General features: G+C 41.9%; 1 protein-coding gene across 5 annotated transcripts; it reads right to left on the reverse strand.

Moving 5' to 3' along the window:
* Positions 1-4,361: 4,361 nt before the first annotated feature.
* LOC118398587 (adenylosuccinate synthetase isozyme 1 A) lies at positions 4,362-18,782 on the reverse strand. 5 transcript variants are annotated; one of them, XM_035794084.2, is made up of 13 exons: positions 18,375-18,782; positions 10,893-10,995; positions 9,160-9,222; positions 8,955-9,005; positions 8,553-8,619; positions 7,568-7,675; positions 7,378-7,459; positions 6,952-7,078; positions 6,497-6,651; positions 6,215-6,339; positions 5,893-5,990; positions 5,590-5,739; positions 4,362-5,504 (listed from the first exon to the last, which is right to left on the reverse strand). In XM_035794084.2, the coding sequence occupies exons 1-13, from the start codon at positions 18,540-18,542 to the stop codon at positions 5,452-5,454; spliced, it is 1,350 nt and encodes a 449-aa protein (XP_035649977.1). In that variant the 5' UTR covers positions 18,543-18,782; the 3' UTR covers positions 4,362-5,451. The 5 variants fall into 5 exon arrangements, with proteins under 5 accessions (XP_035649977.1, XP_035649980.1, XP_035649982.1 ...); XM_035794087.2 differs by lacking the exon at positions 10,893-10,995 and having other exon boundaries at positions 18,375-18,506; XM_035794089.2 differs by lacking the exon at positions 10,893-10,995 and having other exon boundaries at positions 8,553-8,651; positions 8,955-9,222; positions 18,375-18,404.
* Between the last annotated feature and the right edge of the window lie 110 nt (positions 18,783-18,892).

Consider the following 18,892-nt stretch of genomic DNA (forward strand, 5'->3'; position numbering starts at 1 on the left):
TCTGAATGAATGAAATATTCTTATTAAATACTTTTTTCTTTACATAGTTGAATGTGCTGACAACAAAATCCCACAAATATTATCAATGGAAATCAAATTTATCAACCCATGGAGGTCTGGATTTGGAGTCACCCTCAAAATTAAAGTGGAAAACCACACTACAGGCTGATCCAACTTTGATGTAATGTCCTTAAAACAAGTCAAAATGAAGCTCAGTAGTGTGTGTGGCCTCCACGTGCCTGTATGACCTCCCTACAACGCCTGGGCATGCTCCTGATGAGGTGGCGGATGGTCTCCTGAGGGATCTCCTCCCAGATCTGGACTAAAGCATCCGCCAACTCCTGGACAGTCTGTGGTGCAACATGGCGTTGGTGGATGGAGCGAGACATGATGTCCCAGATGTGCTCAATTGGATTCAGGTCTGGGGAACAGGCAGTCCAGAGCATCAATGCCTTCCTCTTGCAGGAACTGCTGACACACGCCAGCCACATGAGGTCTAGCATTGTCTTGCATTAGGAGGAACCCAGGGCCAACCACACCAGCATATGGTCTCACAAGGGGTCTGAGGATATCATCTCGGTACCTAATGGCAGCCAGGCTACCTCTGGTGAGCACATGGAGGGCTGTGCGGCCCCCCAAAGAAATGCCACCCCACACCATGACTGACCCACCGCCAAACCGGTCATGCTGGAGGATGTTGCAGGCAGCAGAACGTTCTCCACGGTGTCTCCAGACTCTGTCACGTCTGTCACATGTGCTCAGGGTGAACCTGCTTTCATCTGTGAAGAGCACAGGGCGCCAGTGGCGAATTTGCCAATCTTGGTGTTCTCTGGCAAATGCCAAACGTCCTGCACGGTGTTGGGCTGTAAGCACAACCCCCACCTGTGGACGTCGGGCCCTCATACCACCCTCATGGAGTCTGTTTCTGACCGTTTGAGCAGACACATGCACATTTGTGGCCTGCTGGAGGTCATTTTGCAGGGCTCTGGCAGTGCTCCTCCTGCTCCTCCTTGCCCAAAGGCGGAGGTAGCGGTCCTGCTGCTGGGTTGTTGCCCTCCTACGGCTTCCTCCACGTCTCCTGATGTACTGGCCTGTCTCCTGGTAGCGCCTCCATGCTCTGGACACTACGCTGACAGACACAGCAAACCTTCTTGCCACAGCTCGCATTGATGTGCCATCCTGGATGAGCTGCACTACCTGAGCCACTTGTGTGGGTTGTAGACTCCGTCTCATGCTACCACTAAAGCACCGCCAGCATTCAAAAGTGACCAAAACATCAGCCAGGAAGCATAGGAACTGAGAAGTGGTCTGTGGTCACCATCTGCAGAACCACTCCTTTATTGGGGGTGTCTTGCTAATTGCCTATAATTTCCACCTGTTGTCTATTCCATTTGCACAACAGCATGTGAAATTTATTGTCAATCAGTGTTGCTTCCTAAGTGGACAGTTTGATTTCACAGAAGTGTGATTGACTTGGAGTTACATTGTGTTGTTTAAGTGTTCCCTTTATTTTTTTGAGCAGTGTATTTTTTAATACATTTGTAATCTGGTTTTGTTTGTCATTATGGAGTATTGTGTGTAGATTGATGTGGGGGGAAACAATTTAAGGCTGTAACGTAACAAAAATGTAAAAGTGAAGGGGTCTCAATACTTTTTGAATGCACTGTGTATATATATATATATATATATATTTTTTTTTTTCCAGTAAGAACTCAGCCCCCCAAAGCAAAGGTCAGATTGCCAAAGCATCTGGCACCTTCTTCTCCCCTGAAGTGTTTTTCTTACAATTACACACAGCCAGAAAAAAATAGAGCTCTTAAATCCAATTAATGAGAAGATAACCATTTCTCCCTTGGGTCTTTGTGATGACACATTTAGTGATGCAAGGTTTTGTTTTCTTCTAAAAGAGAAATACGGTATTGCCCAAGGCAACAGACACCTGCCGAGAACTGTTATAGGTCTCATTTAACACTTTAATTGACCACAGCTTTCACTTTTACACATCTCTACCTCTTCAAAAAGGAATTTCCATGGCAAAACCACAGTATGGTTACTGTATGTTTTAACTCAAGCTGCAATAAATTATTTTTCACTAATATCTGTCAGGTCTTTGAGTGTTATTATGACTGGATGTTTTCCCAGATGAAGCAAAGAGAGAAAGAACGAGAGAAAGCAAGAGATAGAGAGGGGGGGGCAGAAAGCAAGAAAGAGAAAGCAAGAGGGAGAGTGAGAAAGAGAGAAAGCAAGAGAGAGAGGAAGAATGTGAGGTGAATAGAAAGATAGAGCAACAGCAGAATTGGAGGCAGATGGTGTGACAGAAGACAGCGACACCCCTACTGTGCAAAATACTGAGTGCCAGTCTGTGAAAGAAAGCCACACACAGCACCTTTTCTCTTCAAGCCCAATCTGTCTTTGCTGTGTTACCCACTTATAGTGAGGGTCCTACTGGGAAGGTTATTGTAATTGAGCCACACCTACAGTATCAATCTACAACAACGATGTAATAGTAATGCAACTACAATCTAAAGTAATTGCAATGTAACTCACCTCAATTTAAGTATTGTGCTTCAACTGTTCAAGTTCTATGTGGGATTTAATGGCTTTGTTTGAAATCAGAGCCATTTTAGATGGTACATATCTCTCTGAGGTGCTTCTGAAACCCAGACTCTAGCCTGTTGTAAATTACATTACAAGAAATAAAGAACGTGGGCATCCTCCTCAATATCCGTAATTAAAAGTTATCCAATAGCCAGTATAAAGCCAGAGGCAAAGATATGACCTCGCTTCAACATTACGTTAGTATTGGCTCCTGCTGGACCAGAGGAACACAACAGGAATAACAACAAACATCCAGAAAAGAAGGCACAAACACATAAATATAAATGTACAAGTAGAGGAAGAGATGTTAAGTAGCGAAACAGGTGAAAATACCTCCTGTTCCTCCCCTGCAGGGACACAGTTCCAGGAACATTTTCTCATAGCAACTATGGATTTAATGTCAGTAAAAGAGACACAATGGCCCCCTGCTAACCGGATGAGAAACTCCAGCAGGCTTGTATCTAATATGCTCTAACCTTCGAATGACACAGCCCATCCCTGGGTCACGGTCTCTGGCTATTTTCAGGGAAGTGACAGCGGGTGGCGGTGGCCTTCTGGGGTGACACTCAAGAGCAGGTGGGAGGGTCATGGGGACCAGGTGTGGTAAAAGGGACAAGTGGTTGTGATTTAATTTCAAAGGGTCTTAATGAGATAACCTGAAATGGCCAAACAGGAGCCTCATTGCCACCATTTCAGCAGTGAATGGCGGTGCAGTCGTACCGGCCTGTCTGATGAGACTAAATGGAGACAATGTTCCCATCACCACTGACTCAACAGCAGGTTACTATCCACACCGATGCCAAATAAATAGAGGGATTTCAGGTTCTGACAGGTGGAAAGAAAGTCCCTTGAATGACATTTTCCTATGTATTATGTCCACCTATTGTGTTCTCAGAATGGTGCAGATAAAGGTAAGGAGATAGAAAGAGAAAACCCCTTCAGACTGTAGAGATATGCAGCCAATTTAAATAATCCAGTGCGGTACATGATGTCAATTCCACAGTATTCACCAGAGTTGTGCCTACTGTTATCTTTTCTTGACAGAGGGGTGAGCCAGAGATGTACACTACCGTTCAAAAGTTTGGGGTCGCTTAGAAATGTCAGTTTTTGATAGAAAAGCTTATTTTTATTTTCCATTAAAATAACATAAAATTGATCAGAAAGACAGTGTAGATATTGTTAATGTTGTAAGTGACTATTGTAGCTGGAAAGGGCAGATTTTTTTATGGAGTATCTACATAGGCTTACAGAGGCCCATTATCAGCAACCATCACTCCTCTGTTCCAATAGCACGTTGTGTTAACTAATCCAAGTTTATCATTTTAAAGGCTAATTGATCATTATAAAACCCTTTTGCAATTGTGTTAGCACAGCTGAAAACTGTTGTTCTGATTAAAGAAGCAATAAAACTGGCCTTCTTTAGACTGGTTGAGTATCTGGAGCATCAGAAATGATGGCTATTCCATGTGAGAAATTGCCAAGAAACTGAAGATCTCGTACAACGCTGTGTACTACTCCCCTCACAGAACAGTGCAAACTGGATCTACCCAGAATAGAAGGGAAGTGGGAGGCCCCGGTGCACAACTGAGTAAGAGGACAAGTACATTAGAGTGTCTAGTTTGAGAAACAGACGTCCCGGAGTCGCCTCTTCACTGTTGACGTTGAGACTGGTGTTTTGCGGGTACTATTTAATGACGCTGCCAGTTGAGGACATGTGAGGCATCTGTTTCTCAAACTAGACAAACAAAACATAGATAATACACAACAGATCAATGGTATGTGATGTAGCAGATTTATTTGCATATCAGATTTTCACTTGTAAAAGTGTTGCACTAGAAAACTTTTGGGGTATCACAGTGTCATTTTCTTAGCTGTTACAGTACAGTGTCAATGGGGGACATACTATTACTGGGGGAAAAATCAATTTGACTGGCAGAAAGATCCATAGAAACCGAGCTCTAATTGCTACAACAATACATTTGTTTTATATAACCAAATGTGTCACAGAAGCAAAGAACAAGTTCCCTGTGATTTTTCAACATAGTGTGGACAGCAAAACACAGTATTGCACTTCAGTTCATGGACAAGTATCAGGACACATGACTTCCACCTTGACAACAACATGTCATACAACGACCTCATTCTGGCCATTGCACATTGCATTGTTCAAAATAGTTTGACATATCAGCTGTAGTTCTAGCATGCAAGTACTATATTAGACATCAGATACTGGCCAATGTTAATTCAAGTCTAAACAACGTAGATTAGCTGACATGACAGCAATATCAAATCAAAACAATATTCAACAAAAGACAAAAATGCTGTATCAGTGCAAAGAACGGAATTGGAACAGAAATAAGTCTATTTGAACTCACCTAAGACAATTTCATGGTTTGTAAATTGCAACAGAGAAGAACTACTGTGACACAATCAATATAACTATTATTTGCTCACGTTATTGTGCTTTTTTTGAACCATGTATAGTAGAGCATGGTGGTTGCATGTATAATAGAGCATGGTGGTTGCATGTATAGTAGAGCATGGTGGTTGCATGTTTAGTAGAGCATGGTGGTTGCATGTATAGTAGAGCATGGTGGTTGCATGTATAGTAGAGCATGGTGGTTGCATGTATAGTAGAGCATGGTGGTTGCATGTATAGTAGAGCATGGTGGTTGCATGTATAGTAGAGCATGGTGGTTGCACACACTCATTTGAACCTGTTTGTTAGTCCAGGAGTTGGGGTCTGTGCAGCTGCTGCACAGAAGAACAGAAGAAATCTGACCAGAGAAGATAAAGCCATACCACCTCAATTGACATTCATGGAGAGAAGAAGGACAAAGGTCTTGTTGTGTCCTAGAACATCTGGATCATAGACTCCCTGGCCTTGCCCACTCCAACCCATTTGACTGGAAAGAGAAAAAGTTGATTCGGTATTGATTTATTGAATTTTAAAATAACATGTAAGTCCTGCATTTGGAAGAGAATACTTACTGGGTACACCAACGTGGTTCTCCACAAAGTGAATGTAGTTCTGGGCTTTGCCTGGCAGATCTTCCCACTTCCTACAGGCTGAGGTGTCACTCTTCCAGCCAGGCAGTTTCTCGTACTCCACCTCCACTTTCTGCAGGACGTCCATGTTAGCTGAGGGGACATGGGTCATACAGAATATAGAGAAAGGTTTCGTGTTAACAATTTCCAAATGAATCTTATAATGCCAACATCATCTTCTTTGTTTGATTCACCACGTATACATGTATGAAGAGAATATGTACACTTGTAGACAGTCAGTCTTACCTGGAAAATAGGGAATCTTTTTGCCCTTGAGTTTATAAGACACTCCCACTTTGATTTCATCCATCACATCAAGGATATCAAGTTTGGTTAATGCAAACCTGTTATTGAAAAAAAACGGTAAAAACGTAACATATATCTCTAATCTCTTGTCAACCCCTAATTAAATAAAGGTTAAATAAAAAATGAAAATGTAATTAAAAAATGGCATCTAAGCTTAAAGTTCCCAATAAGATCCACTAGGTGGCAAAGTAGCCCAACTTTTCTATTAAAAATACAGGCCTGCACAACCGTAGGGCAGGGCAAATCCTGCAGTGAAACTCACGCCGTGAAGCCGTTTATCATATTGGCGTAACGCAGGATGACCAGATCCAGCCAACCACAGCGTCGTTTCCTCCCTGTGGTCACGCCCACCTCATGGCCCCGCGTCTGCAGCAGCTCCCCAACCTCCTGTAAGAACGGATGACAGCAGAGAAGCTGGTCTGAGCAATCAACTACTCTATTCTGTGTAGACTTGACTACTTTGAGTTGAATTCTAACATCATGTTCTACAATATAGATCTCCTCTAATTTGTATTTAATGTATCATGTTTGGGGTTCGACTCACATTGAGTTGTTCTGTGGGGAACGCCCCGATGCCCACCCTAGTGGTGTAGGCCTTCACCACCCCGTACACATCACCAATGTTCAGAGGGGGGATGCCCAGTCCTGTACACACACCACCCACGGTGCAGTTTGATGATGTCACAAATGGGTATGTACCTGGGAGACGAGCGCAAGATTTTAAAGGAATGCATTTGTGATAGCCTCCTGGATGTGCACCAGACCCAGAACTATCGGGCAATGTCTACTTTTGAAATGTCCTTATTCCATTATAATGACTATATGTGGTGTCAACAGGTGTAAACAAGGACTGTGTAGACCCAAACACAAACCTACTCTAAGGATACATACCATGCCTATGAACATACCATGATTCTCGGGCCAACAGTGCTTACTCATATTCATGCATCTATACCCACCTCGTACGGTCAGCCATAGGGGAGTATAGTATTTCCTTACCAAAGTCAATGTCAAGCAGGGCAGCGTTCGCGCCCTCCACCAGAATCTTCTTAGGGGGTCCATTAATAGCGTCGTACATGAAATAGACACCGTCTCGCACCATGGGTCTTATCCGCTCAGCATACTCCTAAAAGGTTAGACCGGGTGCATAGGTGAGATTTGTTTATACTGTATGGATAGATGGATCATGAGAGCAGAGCTACTGTAATTGTCTTCTGCTTCTCCGATGCTAAATTTAGACATCACCCCATGATGTGGTGCATTTCAGGGTCATTATGGGGTGATGATGATTATGATGAGTTAGGAGTATGCCCAATTCAGACAGACTTTTTTCTACTAGCTGAGGGGGGTTGTTTACCCCATCGCCATGTCAACACATAGTGTACACAAACAAACACGTAAAAAAGTGCACTTCATGAAACTCACCTTTAATTTGTTCAGCTGACCGTCAACATCTACCACCAGTGTGGGGAACATGGCCTGGTACTGCTGAGCAAGGTTCTTGAACCTAGAACCAAGTCACCATCAGAAGAACATGAATATACTGTTATTTTCATAATAAATGTTCCTATTGTCCAGAGAGCCAAATGCCAACTGGTCCTCCCCATAACCTTACCTCGTAGAAAAGTCTTTGAAATCATCTAGGAGGTCACAGATACGCAGCCCCGTACGTGACGCTTTGCTAGAGTAGGTCGGTCCGATGCCTTTCTTTGTGGTTCCAATACTGTATGAAGTAAATGTTGAATTATAACACTAGAATTGAGGAAAATAATATTTCAACACTACAGGAATGCTAATAAAACACTTAATCTGGTAACACTTTGCTTAAAGCCTGCAGGTAATGCTTAATAGGACATGACAAGCGTTGTGTGCCTTTGTAATGAATCATGATTCATGACAAGTCTTACAATGCATTATTCAGTGGTGTCATGTAAGTACTAATTATGTTTGTCTTCTGGGGTATCTGCACTTTACTTGACTATTTATATTTTTGACAAATTTTACTGCACTACATTCCTAAAGAAAATAATGTACTTTTTACTTCATACATTTTCCCTGACACCCGGAAGTACTCGTTACATTGTTCATGCTTAGCAGTACAGAAAAATGGTCCAATTCAGGCACTTATCAAGAGAACATCCCTGCTCATCCCTAATGTCTCTGAACTGGCGGATTCACTAAACACAAATGCTTAGTTTGTAAATTATGCCTGAGTGTTGGAGTGTTCCCCTGGATATAGGTAAATTATAAAAACAATAAATTTGTTCCGTCTGGTTTGCTTAATATAAGGAATTTGAAATGATGTTTACTTTTGATACCTACAGTAAGTGTAGTTGAGCAATTACATTTACTTTTGATACTTACGTACTGTAAATTCACAACCAAATACTTTTAGACTTTTACTCAAGTAGTATTTTATTGGCTGACTTTCACTTTTACTTGAGTCATTTTCTGTTAAGGTATCTTAACTTTACTCAAGTAATGCAATTGTGTACTTTTTCCACCACTGGCATAACTAATGAATCTCAATGCATTACACCTGCAGGCTTTAGTAGTGTTGTTTGAGCCATGCAGAAAAAGGTGTAATTTACTGTTCTTACTTTATCCCGTCCTGTGCTTGTCTCTGTACATCCTGGAGCCCGTCGACTGCCTGGTGGAAGTCAAACACTGTCCAAAGGGTAAACAGGTTATTTCACGCCCTGGACACATAAACACAACAGCAGAACGTGTCATTGGAATATGTGAGCAACATGAGAGTCTATGGGATAAATGTATCTCCATATTCTATAATTATCTGCAACAACTGTTGTTGACAAACTGTTGTCACAACACCAACGCCATGAAGTACAAACATATACATCAATTAGCAATTGATTTGCGAACAATCAGCAATAATCACATCCGTTACTGTGCTTGTTTGTCTGTTTTAAGTGCTATCTGAACTACATGTCCTTTGCCCTCTCTTTTAAATGCAGCTGTTTTCCCATGAGACAGTTAGTTACCAATGTGGGCCCTGTCTGAGATGATCAATCTCTTCTCCCAGTCTTTAAGGCCTGTGGGAAGGAAACATAAAATAGTGAGGCAAAATCACTCTGTCCTCTCATCTGCTGACTGCTGTTCCTTTCTAAATAGATGATCAATGTGAACATTCTAAGACAAACTATAGGCTAATTACACCACTTAACATTGATATCTGAATCTTCCAACCTTTCTTTTCATTTTTTCCCGCTTCTTCTAACAAGCCTGGCAGATGAATGACCACACCATTGCCTGCAGAGACAGAAGGGATGTTTTGTGTAAAAATAGATGCGATTTGATATTATTTTTATATACAGTACCAGTCAAAAGTTTGGACACACCTACTCATTGCAGGGTTTTTCTTTATTTTGACTATTTTCTACATTGTAGAATAATAGTGAAGACATCAAACTATGAAGTATTTTTGTATTTTATTTTTGAGATTCTTCAAAGTAGCCACCCTTTGCCTTGATGACAGCTTTGAACACTCTTGGCATTCTCTCAACCAGCTCCATGAGGTAGTCACCTGGAATGCATTTCAATTAACAGGTAGGCCTTGTTAAAAGTTCATTTGTGGATTTTCTTTCCCTTCTTAATGAGCCAATCAGTTGTGTTTTGACAAGGTAATAGTGGTATACAGAAGATAGCCCTATTTGGTAAGAGACCAAGTCCATATTATGGCAAGAACAGCTCAAATAAGCAAAGAGAAACGACAGTCCATCATTACTTTAAGACATGAAGGTCAGCCAATACGGAAAATGTCAAGAACTTTTGAAGTCTCTTCAAGTGCAGTTGCAAAAATCATCAAGTGCTATGATGAAATTGGCTCTCATGAGGACCACCACAGGAAAGGAAGACCAAGTAAATGCTTAAGAGTCTCAACATCAACTGTTCAGAGGAGACTGAGTGAATCAAGCCTTCATGGTCAAATTGCTGCAAAGAAAACACTACTAAAGGATTGCGTGAATCAGGCCTTCATGGTCGAATTGCTGCAAAGAAACAACTACTAAAGGACACCAATAAGAAGAAGAGACTTGCTTGGGCCAAGAAACACAAGCAATGGACATTTGACTGGTGGAAATCTGTCCTTTGGTCTGAGTTCAAATTTGAGATTTTTGGTTGCAATTGCTGTGTCTTTGTGAGACGCAGAGTAGATGAAGGGATGATCTCCACATGTGTGGTTCCCACCGTGAAGCATGGAGGAGGAGGTGTGATGGTGCTTTGCCGGTGACACTATCTGGGATTTATTTAGAATTCAAGGCACACTTAACCAGCATGGCTACCACAGCATTCTGCAGCGATACGCCATCCCATCTGGTTTGCGCTTATTGAGAAATTCATTTGTTTTTCAACAGGACCATAACCCAACATAACTCCAGGCTGTGTAAGGGCTATTTTACCAAGAATGAGAGTGATAGAGTGCTGTATTAGATAACCTGGCCTCCACAATCAACCGAACCCAACCCAATTCAGATGGTTTGGGATGAGTTGGAACGCAGAGTGAAGGAAGAGTATCCAACAAGTTCTCAGCATATGTGGGAACTCCTTCAAGACTGTTAGAAAAGCATTCCAGGTGAAGCTGGTTGAGAGAATGCCAAGAGTGTGCAAAGCTGTCATCATGACAAAGGGTGGCTATATTCGAGAATCTAAAATCTAAAATAGATTTTGATTTGTTTAACACTTTTTTGGTTACCACATGATTCCATGTGTTATTTCATAGTTTTGATGTCTCCACTATTATTCTACAATGTAGAAAATAGTAAAAATAAAGAAAAACCCTTGAGTAGGTGTGTCCAAACTTTGGACTGGAACTGAATGATTTGACAGTAGGTCTACATCTTCCCGGCAAACCAAAGAGCAGAGTGACTGGTCAGGGTGAACAGTGGCAAACTGCTGGTGATAGGGAATAGAAATGTACACACCGATCACAGAAACAGCTTTGGAGTTGATGATCCCACTGGGGAGGAGGTGGAAGTCATATTCCTTCCCATCCACGACCACCGTGTGACCTGCGTTGTTACCGCCCTGTGGTCCGAAAAACAAGAAGAACAGAGAGGGCACTCAGGAATTGAACAAACGTATGGGTTATTTGATCTAATCTAACAAGTCTCCCCTATCTAGGCCATCCCCTCCTCCCCTAATCCCCTCTTCTCTGTTCCAGCCCCCCCTGCCTGCAGATACACAAGACTGACTAGTCACTCTATAACATGCCCTGGGGGGAAGGGTGCCTGGGGAAATCGTTTTTCCCAGATCAAACTAACCGGCAGTCTGCAGAACTAGACTATAGGCTATTTTAGCAGCAGCAACGATCGGGACAAGGTGACACGACACCCCCACACACACGTACTCCATGTAGTCTGGGATATGGGGAGTGGAGTGCAGTCTGCCCTTCTCATGTATCCATGCTTCCCCAGGCATGTGACTCCTCTTTATCCCCTAGGCTAGCAGGCACACTGGAGGAATGGGGGCATCCCAAACTGACAAACAAATCTAATTTTATTGGTCAGATACACATGTTTAGCAGATGTTATTGCGGGTGTAGGCGAAAAATGCTTGTGTTTCTAGCTGCAACAGTGCAGTAATATTTAGCAAGTAATATCTAAAAAATTCACAATACACACAATTTGAAGTATCTTTGTTTGAGGATGTTAAACGTTACATATAAGGACCTTGCATCATTGTCCTAAATGTGATGTGTACAGTATGTTGTTACTTCCAGTGTCCCCTCTGCAGCTGTATTTCAACCCTGTCTTTCTGCAGGAACCTCTCTTACGTCTCCACCAGTGGGATCACAGACTTACACTGTCAGGTTTACCAATACCCGTCTCAATCCCTTCCTTCGGCAAAGACAAAGAGGAAACGAAATGTGCTCAGGTTAACCAACACGTGTAACACCTCTGCCAATTACAGTAAATAAACATGAAGACATCTCTGTCATCAGCAGAAGCTTACTATAAACACGCTCTGCCATATTTGTAAGGCTACTTTCCGACAAAGACTAGTGTTGCCAGTCAAAGCCAGTCAAAGGACCAGAATGTTCTTGATTCAAATTATTTCCAGCGGAGCACTGAAAATGAATACGGAGTGAACAGCGTGAGGCTAGTATGAAAGAATGAATCTAGAAAAATACTTACGTTAGTCAAACATGCCAATAAAAGTTCCGAGATTAAACACCATTTGGCGATATTCAATAACATAATTCATTACATTATCCATGAAACAGCCTTATCTACACAGACAACTCAGAATGATAGCTGTGGAAGGACCACTAGAGGGCAGGCTGGGCTCATGGATAGTAGCCCAACAAAGCATGGGAGACAAGGTAACCAGAGTCAATTAAGCACAGCTGACGGTACTAATGACATACTCTCCTTCTCCTATAAAAGAGAGAATGGAACCAGCAGAGAGGGGGGAAACTATCTCTGGAAGATGGCCACCGAGAGAGAAGCTGTGCTGAAAGAACCACTAAGACGGTGACAAACCCGTGATTTATGTTTGTTGTAGTTTAAAGATAATCCTATTGTGTTCTTGTTTCATCTGGAGAAGAAGATGTGTGTTTTTCCTTGGAAGATTTTTCATTGATTATGTTAGAATGTTTTTTTTTTGACAAAATACCCTCAATAGAGAACCGTGTTCAATCAAGAAAACCTACTCCTGACTCGTTTATTCCACCTTCCCGCTTTAGAGTGACGCCTAATTACTTGGTACGCTCACATTGGTGGAGGATGCGGGCATTAGGTGGACGAGTGACACAAGGATAAGTGAGTAAATCAATATTCTTCCAGTAGACCCGGAGGAACCATTCAAGAACGATGGATAACGCCCTACTACAACAATTGATCACGGCACAGCAGACAACCATAGAACTCCTGCAACAACAGCTGAGTCGACGAGAATAACCTAGAGTTAGGCCAAGAGCGGCTGCTCACGACATCTTACCTCGTCTCTCCAAGGAGGATGATATTGAGGCCTTCCTCATGACCTTCGAAAGGACGGCCACCTTGGAAGAGTGGCCGCCCACAGAATGGGCTAGCGCATTAGCTCCTCTTTTGACCAGGGTGGCTCAGGAAGCCTATTTTGACCTGGATTCCCACGAAGCTGCGGACTATGGGCGACTAAAAACCGAGATCCTGTCCCGGTACCAGCTGACTGCCAGAGATAGGGCTGTAAAGTTGTTTTTGTTGACAAAATACCCTCAATAGAGAACCGTGTTCAATCAAGAAAACCTACTCCTGACTCGTTTATTCCACCTTCCCGCTTTAGAGTGACGCCTAATTATTTGGTACGCTCACATAGCATTGAGTGACCTTAGGACACTGCTGCCCATTTTCACTGCCAAACACTCTCAATTAGGATGACTGAACACCACTCTTCAAAAATGCAATGGTTTTGAATACCGGATAGAGAATATTTCGGCGTCCAATTGATGGGAGATTTTGGCGCGACGGCGCGGGCAATAACATAACCATGTCTCTTGTGTATCTCTGACTTGTAGTTTTGTGTTGTCGCTGGACAAAGTGGTCACTTCACTTCCCAAGCATCTCAAGAGAGTCTAGATACATTTGGATGAAACGCCAGGGGAAAACACTGTATTTTTCCTTTTTTGTGACCAAATGGTAAACATGCTGAAGCTGCTAAAATTGATTCCTGATTTTAACATCTTTTATCTCAAAACATTCCGAAGACCCCAGTGTTAATCAGAGAACACAGACGAAAGCCAACATGTCTCTGTCACTTTGCATAACTATAACACGGATTAAATTCCCTTGGGTGACATCGGTGTCAGAAGTAGGAGAGATACAGTGGGGCTAGAGTTGCATAATGGAATGCATTATAAGCTGTATCCCATAGGAAGGGGTCAGGAGCCACTGACACGATGGCTACAAACTGTCAAAGGCTTGTGGTCCATTTGCAAAGGGATGCGCTGACAGGGGGACTAACAAGGGTCCAAATCCCAGAAACCACACTGTCACCCTAATTGGTTGCAATATGTTGACAGGAGCCTTTCCAATAAATAAGTAATGTATCCCCTTCAGTCAGGACCGTTTCTAGCTTTTTGGGAGGCCTAAGCAAGATTTGGAGAAAACAATTAGCATTTTGCTATAATTACTACAAGGTTCAGACAGCTGGCTAGACTAACTTACCTGGCAATCTATAAAGTGTGAGCTGACGGACTCAGTGGCAGCCCGTCCATTACAGCATTAGGGGCGGTGCCTCACTATTGCAAAAATATTTACAGTACCAATCAAAGGTTTGGACACACCTACTCATTGCAGGGTTTTTCTTTATTTTGACTATTTTCTACATTGTTGAATAATAGTGAAGACATCAAAACTATGAAATAACACATATGGAATCCCGTAGTAACCAAAAAAGTGTTAAACAAATCTAAATATATTTAATTTTTGAGATTCTTCTATGTAGCCACCCTTTGCCTTGCTGACAGCTTTGCACACTCTTGGCATTCTCTCAACAAGCTTCATGAGGTAGTCACCTGGAATGCATTTCAATTAAAAGGGGTGCCTTGTTAAAAGTTAATTTGTGGAATGCCTTTCCTTCTTAATGCGTTTGAGCCAATCAGTTGTGTTGTGACAAGGTAGGAGTGGTATACAGAAGATAGCCCTATTTGGTAAAAGGCCAAGGCCATATTATGGAAAGAACAGCTCAAATAAGCAAAGAGAAACATTACTTTAAGACATGAAGGTCAATCAATGAGGAACATTTCAAGAACTTTGAACGTTTCTTCAAGTGCAGTCGCAAAACCCATCAAGTGATATGATGAAACTGGCTCTCATGAGTACCGACAACACAAAATAAATACCCAGAGTTACCTCTGCTGCAGAGGATAAGCTCATTAGAGTTAACTGCACCTCAGATTGCAGACCAAATAAATGCTTCACAGAGTTCAAGTAACAGACACATCTCAACATCAACTGTTCAGAGGAGACTGCATTAATCAAGCCTTCATGGTCGAATTGTTGCAAAGAAACCACTACCAAAGGACACCAATAATAAGAAGAGACTTGCTTGGGCCAAGAAACATGAGCAATGGACATTAGACCAGTGGAAAGCTGTGCTTTGGTCTGATGAGTCCAAATTTGAGATTTTTGGTTTCAACCGCCGTGCTTTTGTGAGACACAGAGTAAGTGAAAGGATGATCTCCCCATGTATAGTTCCCAACGTGAAGCAGGAAATCAGTATTTTTGGGCAACGATTTTTTTTTTGTTTTGAATTTTGTTATACCTTTATTTAACTAGGCAAGTTAGTTAAGAACACTTTCTTATTTTCAATGACGGCCTAGGAACGGTGGGTTAACTGCCTTGTTCAGGGGCAGAATGACAGATTTTCACCTTGTCAGTTCGGAGAACCAATCTCGCAAACTTACAGTTAACTAGTCCAACACTCTAGCCACCTGCCTCTCATTGCACTCCACGAGGAGCCTGCCTGTTACACGAATGCAGTAGAAGCCAAGGTAAGTTGCTAGCGAGCATTAAACTTATCTTATAAAAAACAATCAATCAATCATAATCACTAGTTATAACTACACATGGTTGATGATATTACTAGTTTATCTGCATATAATCGATGCAACGCTGGGGGATGATTTAACAACAGTGCATTTGCGAAAAAAAGCACAACTGTTGGATGACTGTACCTAACCATAAACACCAATGCCTTTCTTAAAATCAATACACAGAAGTATATATTTTTAAACCTGCATATTTAGCTAAAAGAAATCCAGGTTAGCAGGCAAAATTAACCAGGTGAAATTGTGTCATTTCTCTTGCGTTGCACGCAGAGTCAGAGCATTGCACGCAGAGTCAGGGTATATGCAACAGTTTGGGCCGCCTGGCTCATTGCGAACTAATTTGCCAGAATATTACGTAATTATGACATAACATTGAATGTTGTGCAATGTAACAAGAATATTTAGACTAAGGGATGCTACCCGTTAGATAAAATACCGAACGGTTCCGTATTTCACTGAAATAATAAACGTTTTGTTTTCGAAATGATAGTTTCCGGATTCGACCATATTAATGACCAAAAGCTCGTATATCTGTGTGTTAGTATGTTATAATTAAGTCTATGACTTGATAGAGCAGTCTGACTGAGTGATGGTAGGCAGCAGCAGGCTGGTAAGCATTCATTCAAACAGCACTTTTGTGCGTTTTGCCAGCAGCTCTTCCCAAGCACAGCGCTGTTTATGACTTCGAGCCAATCAGCCTAATGGCAGAGTCAGGGTACCCATGTGACATGGCTAGCTAGTTAGCTGGGTGTGCGCTAATAGCGTTTCAAACGTCACTTGCTCTGAGACTTGAAGTAGTTATTTCCCTTGCTCTGCAAGGGCCGCGGCTTTTGTGGAGCGATGGGTAACGCTGCTTCGAGTGTGGCTGTTGTCGATGTGTTCCTGGTTCAAGCCCAGGTAGGGGCGAGGAGAGGGACAGAAGCTACACTGTTACACTGGCAATACTATAGTGCCTATAAGAACATCCAATAGTCAAAGGTATATGAAATACAATTGGTATAGAGAGAAATAGTCCTATAAATACTATATTAACTACAACCTAAAACCTCTTACCTTGGAATATTAAAGTCTCATGTTCTGAGCAAGGAACTCAAACGTTAGCTTTTTTACATGGCACATGTTGCACTTTTACCTCTCCAACACTTTGTTTTTGCATTATCTAAACCAAATTGAACATGTTTCATTATTTATTTGAGGCTAAATTGATTTTCATTGATGTATTATATTCAGTTAAAATAAGTGTTCATTCAGTATTGTTGTAATTGTCATTGTTACAAATACATTTTTTTTTATTTTTTATCGTTCGATTAATCGGCATCGGCTTTTTTGGGGGGGTCCTCAAATAATCGGTATCGGTATTGAAAAATAATAATCGGTCGACCTCTATAATTAACCATCATGGCTACCACAGCCTTCTGCAGTGATACGCCATCACATCTGGTTTGCGCTTCATGGGACTATCACTTGTTTTTCAACAGGACAATGACCCAACACACCTCTAGGCTGTGTAAGGGCTATTTTACCAAGAAGGAGAGTGATGGAGTGCTGCATCAGATGACCTGGCCTTCACAATCAACCCAATTGAGATTGTTTGGGATGAGTTGGACTGCAGAGTGAAGGAAGAGCATCCAACAAGTGCTCAGCATATGTGGGAAGTCCATTAAGACTGTTGGAAAAGCATTTTCCCAGGTGAAGCTGGTTGAGAGAATGCCAAGAGTGTGCAAAGCTGTCATCAAGACAAAGGGTGGCTACTTTGAAGAATGTCAAAAGTAAAATATATTTTGATTTGTTTAACACTTTTTTTGGTTACTATGTGATTCCATATGTGTTATTTCATACTATTGATGTCTTCACTGTTATTCTACGATGTAGGAAATAGTAATGGTCGTTTTGTTATATCCCAAAAAGTTTGTTTAGTTGGCACCATCGATTTCAGTAATCCACTCGTTCAACATGCAGACAAAGGAGTCCAAAAAGCTACCGCTAAAGCGCTTTGTTAAAGCAAGCCAAACTACGTTTCTAATCAATCCTCAGGTACCCTAAAATCGAATTAAACTATAATATTTCATACGGAAAGAAGTATGTTCAATAGAAAAGTAAAATTGGCAAGTGTGCACCCACAGACTGATTTCCAACTGTGACTCCTTGTACCAAAACTCAAAATTCTTCCTCGTTTTGGAAGAAACAAGCCCGAAACCTTGAACAAAGAGTTTGACATCTAGTGGAAGCCTTGGGAATTGCATTCTAGAAGCTGGAATTGCATCGGACCCATAGCTTTCCATTGAAAGAGCATGGGATTTTCGGCTACCATATCAATTATGTTATAGTCTCATACATTATTTTAACATTCTATAAACGTCAAAGTGTTTTCTATCCAATGGTACCAATTATATGCATATCATGGCTGGTCCTGGGCACAGCAGTCAGGCAGAAATTCTGAAAAAAGGGCCCTAGCCCTTAAGCAAATATAAAGAGCCCTTAAGCACATAAAAAGAGCTCCTAACCCCTGTTGAGCCGGGTTCATGTTACAACAGACAGGTATTTCCTTGAATAAACACAGGGTCTTTCAACCCAACATTTCACGGTGCTGCGTTGAAATAGTTAATGCCCAATCTGCTTTCTCTCATGCGCCTGGAAACAAAATTAACGTTAAGGCACTATGAATCAATAGATACAGTTTTCACAATGGCACCTAATTTACACTGACTGACATTGCATAGAGATGCACAGCGGAGCAGCTGGAATTGTTAACAGGTGCGTAAAACAATGTGTCCAAATAAACATAAAGGTATTGCAAGTGTAAACTTCTCAAATAAAGAAAAACGCAGACACATATAACAATGAGTACATTTCTTTATGTATTGTATTTCCTCACCTGGCATCTGCAAATGATGTCCGACTCTGTCGCCAACAAATCGACCACTTTCCCCTTCCCTTCATCGCCCCATTGTGCACCAAGTACAACTGTCACCTTGTTCCCCTTTTCGTTTCGAGGTCGCTTCCCCCCTGTGCCAGGGTTTGTATAACAACTTTTGTGAGACATATTTATCCTACGCCAGCGCACTGCTCGCAGTAAAATGACAACTCGTATGTGATGAGAAAAATGTTCGGTCTAACCAAAAACGGGTTTGCCGCCTGATTACGAGGGGGTACACCAACCGTAGTCTAGACTGCACATGATCTCGTGTCTATATTTACCGTCAGACCCTTATCCGTTGGTCAAGACGACCACGAAAGCGAGAGCCAGTGCTTGTCTCGTTTGGATGAAACTACTCGCACACGTTGCGCACACTATGTTGACCGGCCATATGCAACACTTTTAACTGTGAACATACTGTCCCTAGCTATTAACACACATATAAACGAGATAGAGAAATCGAATAAAAAAATACA

Source organism: Oncorhynchus keta, chromosome 19 (assembly GCF_023373465.1).
Source record: "Oncorhynchus keta strain PuntledgeMale-10-30-2019 chromosome 19, Oket_V2, whole genome shotgun sequence".
NCBI classification, from domain to species: domain Eukaryota; kingdom Metazoa; phylum Chordata; class Actinopteri; order Salmoniformes; family Salmonidae; genus Oncorhynchus; species Oncorhynchus keta.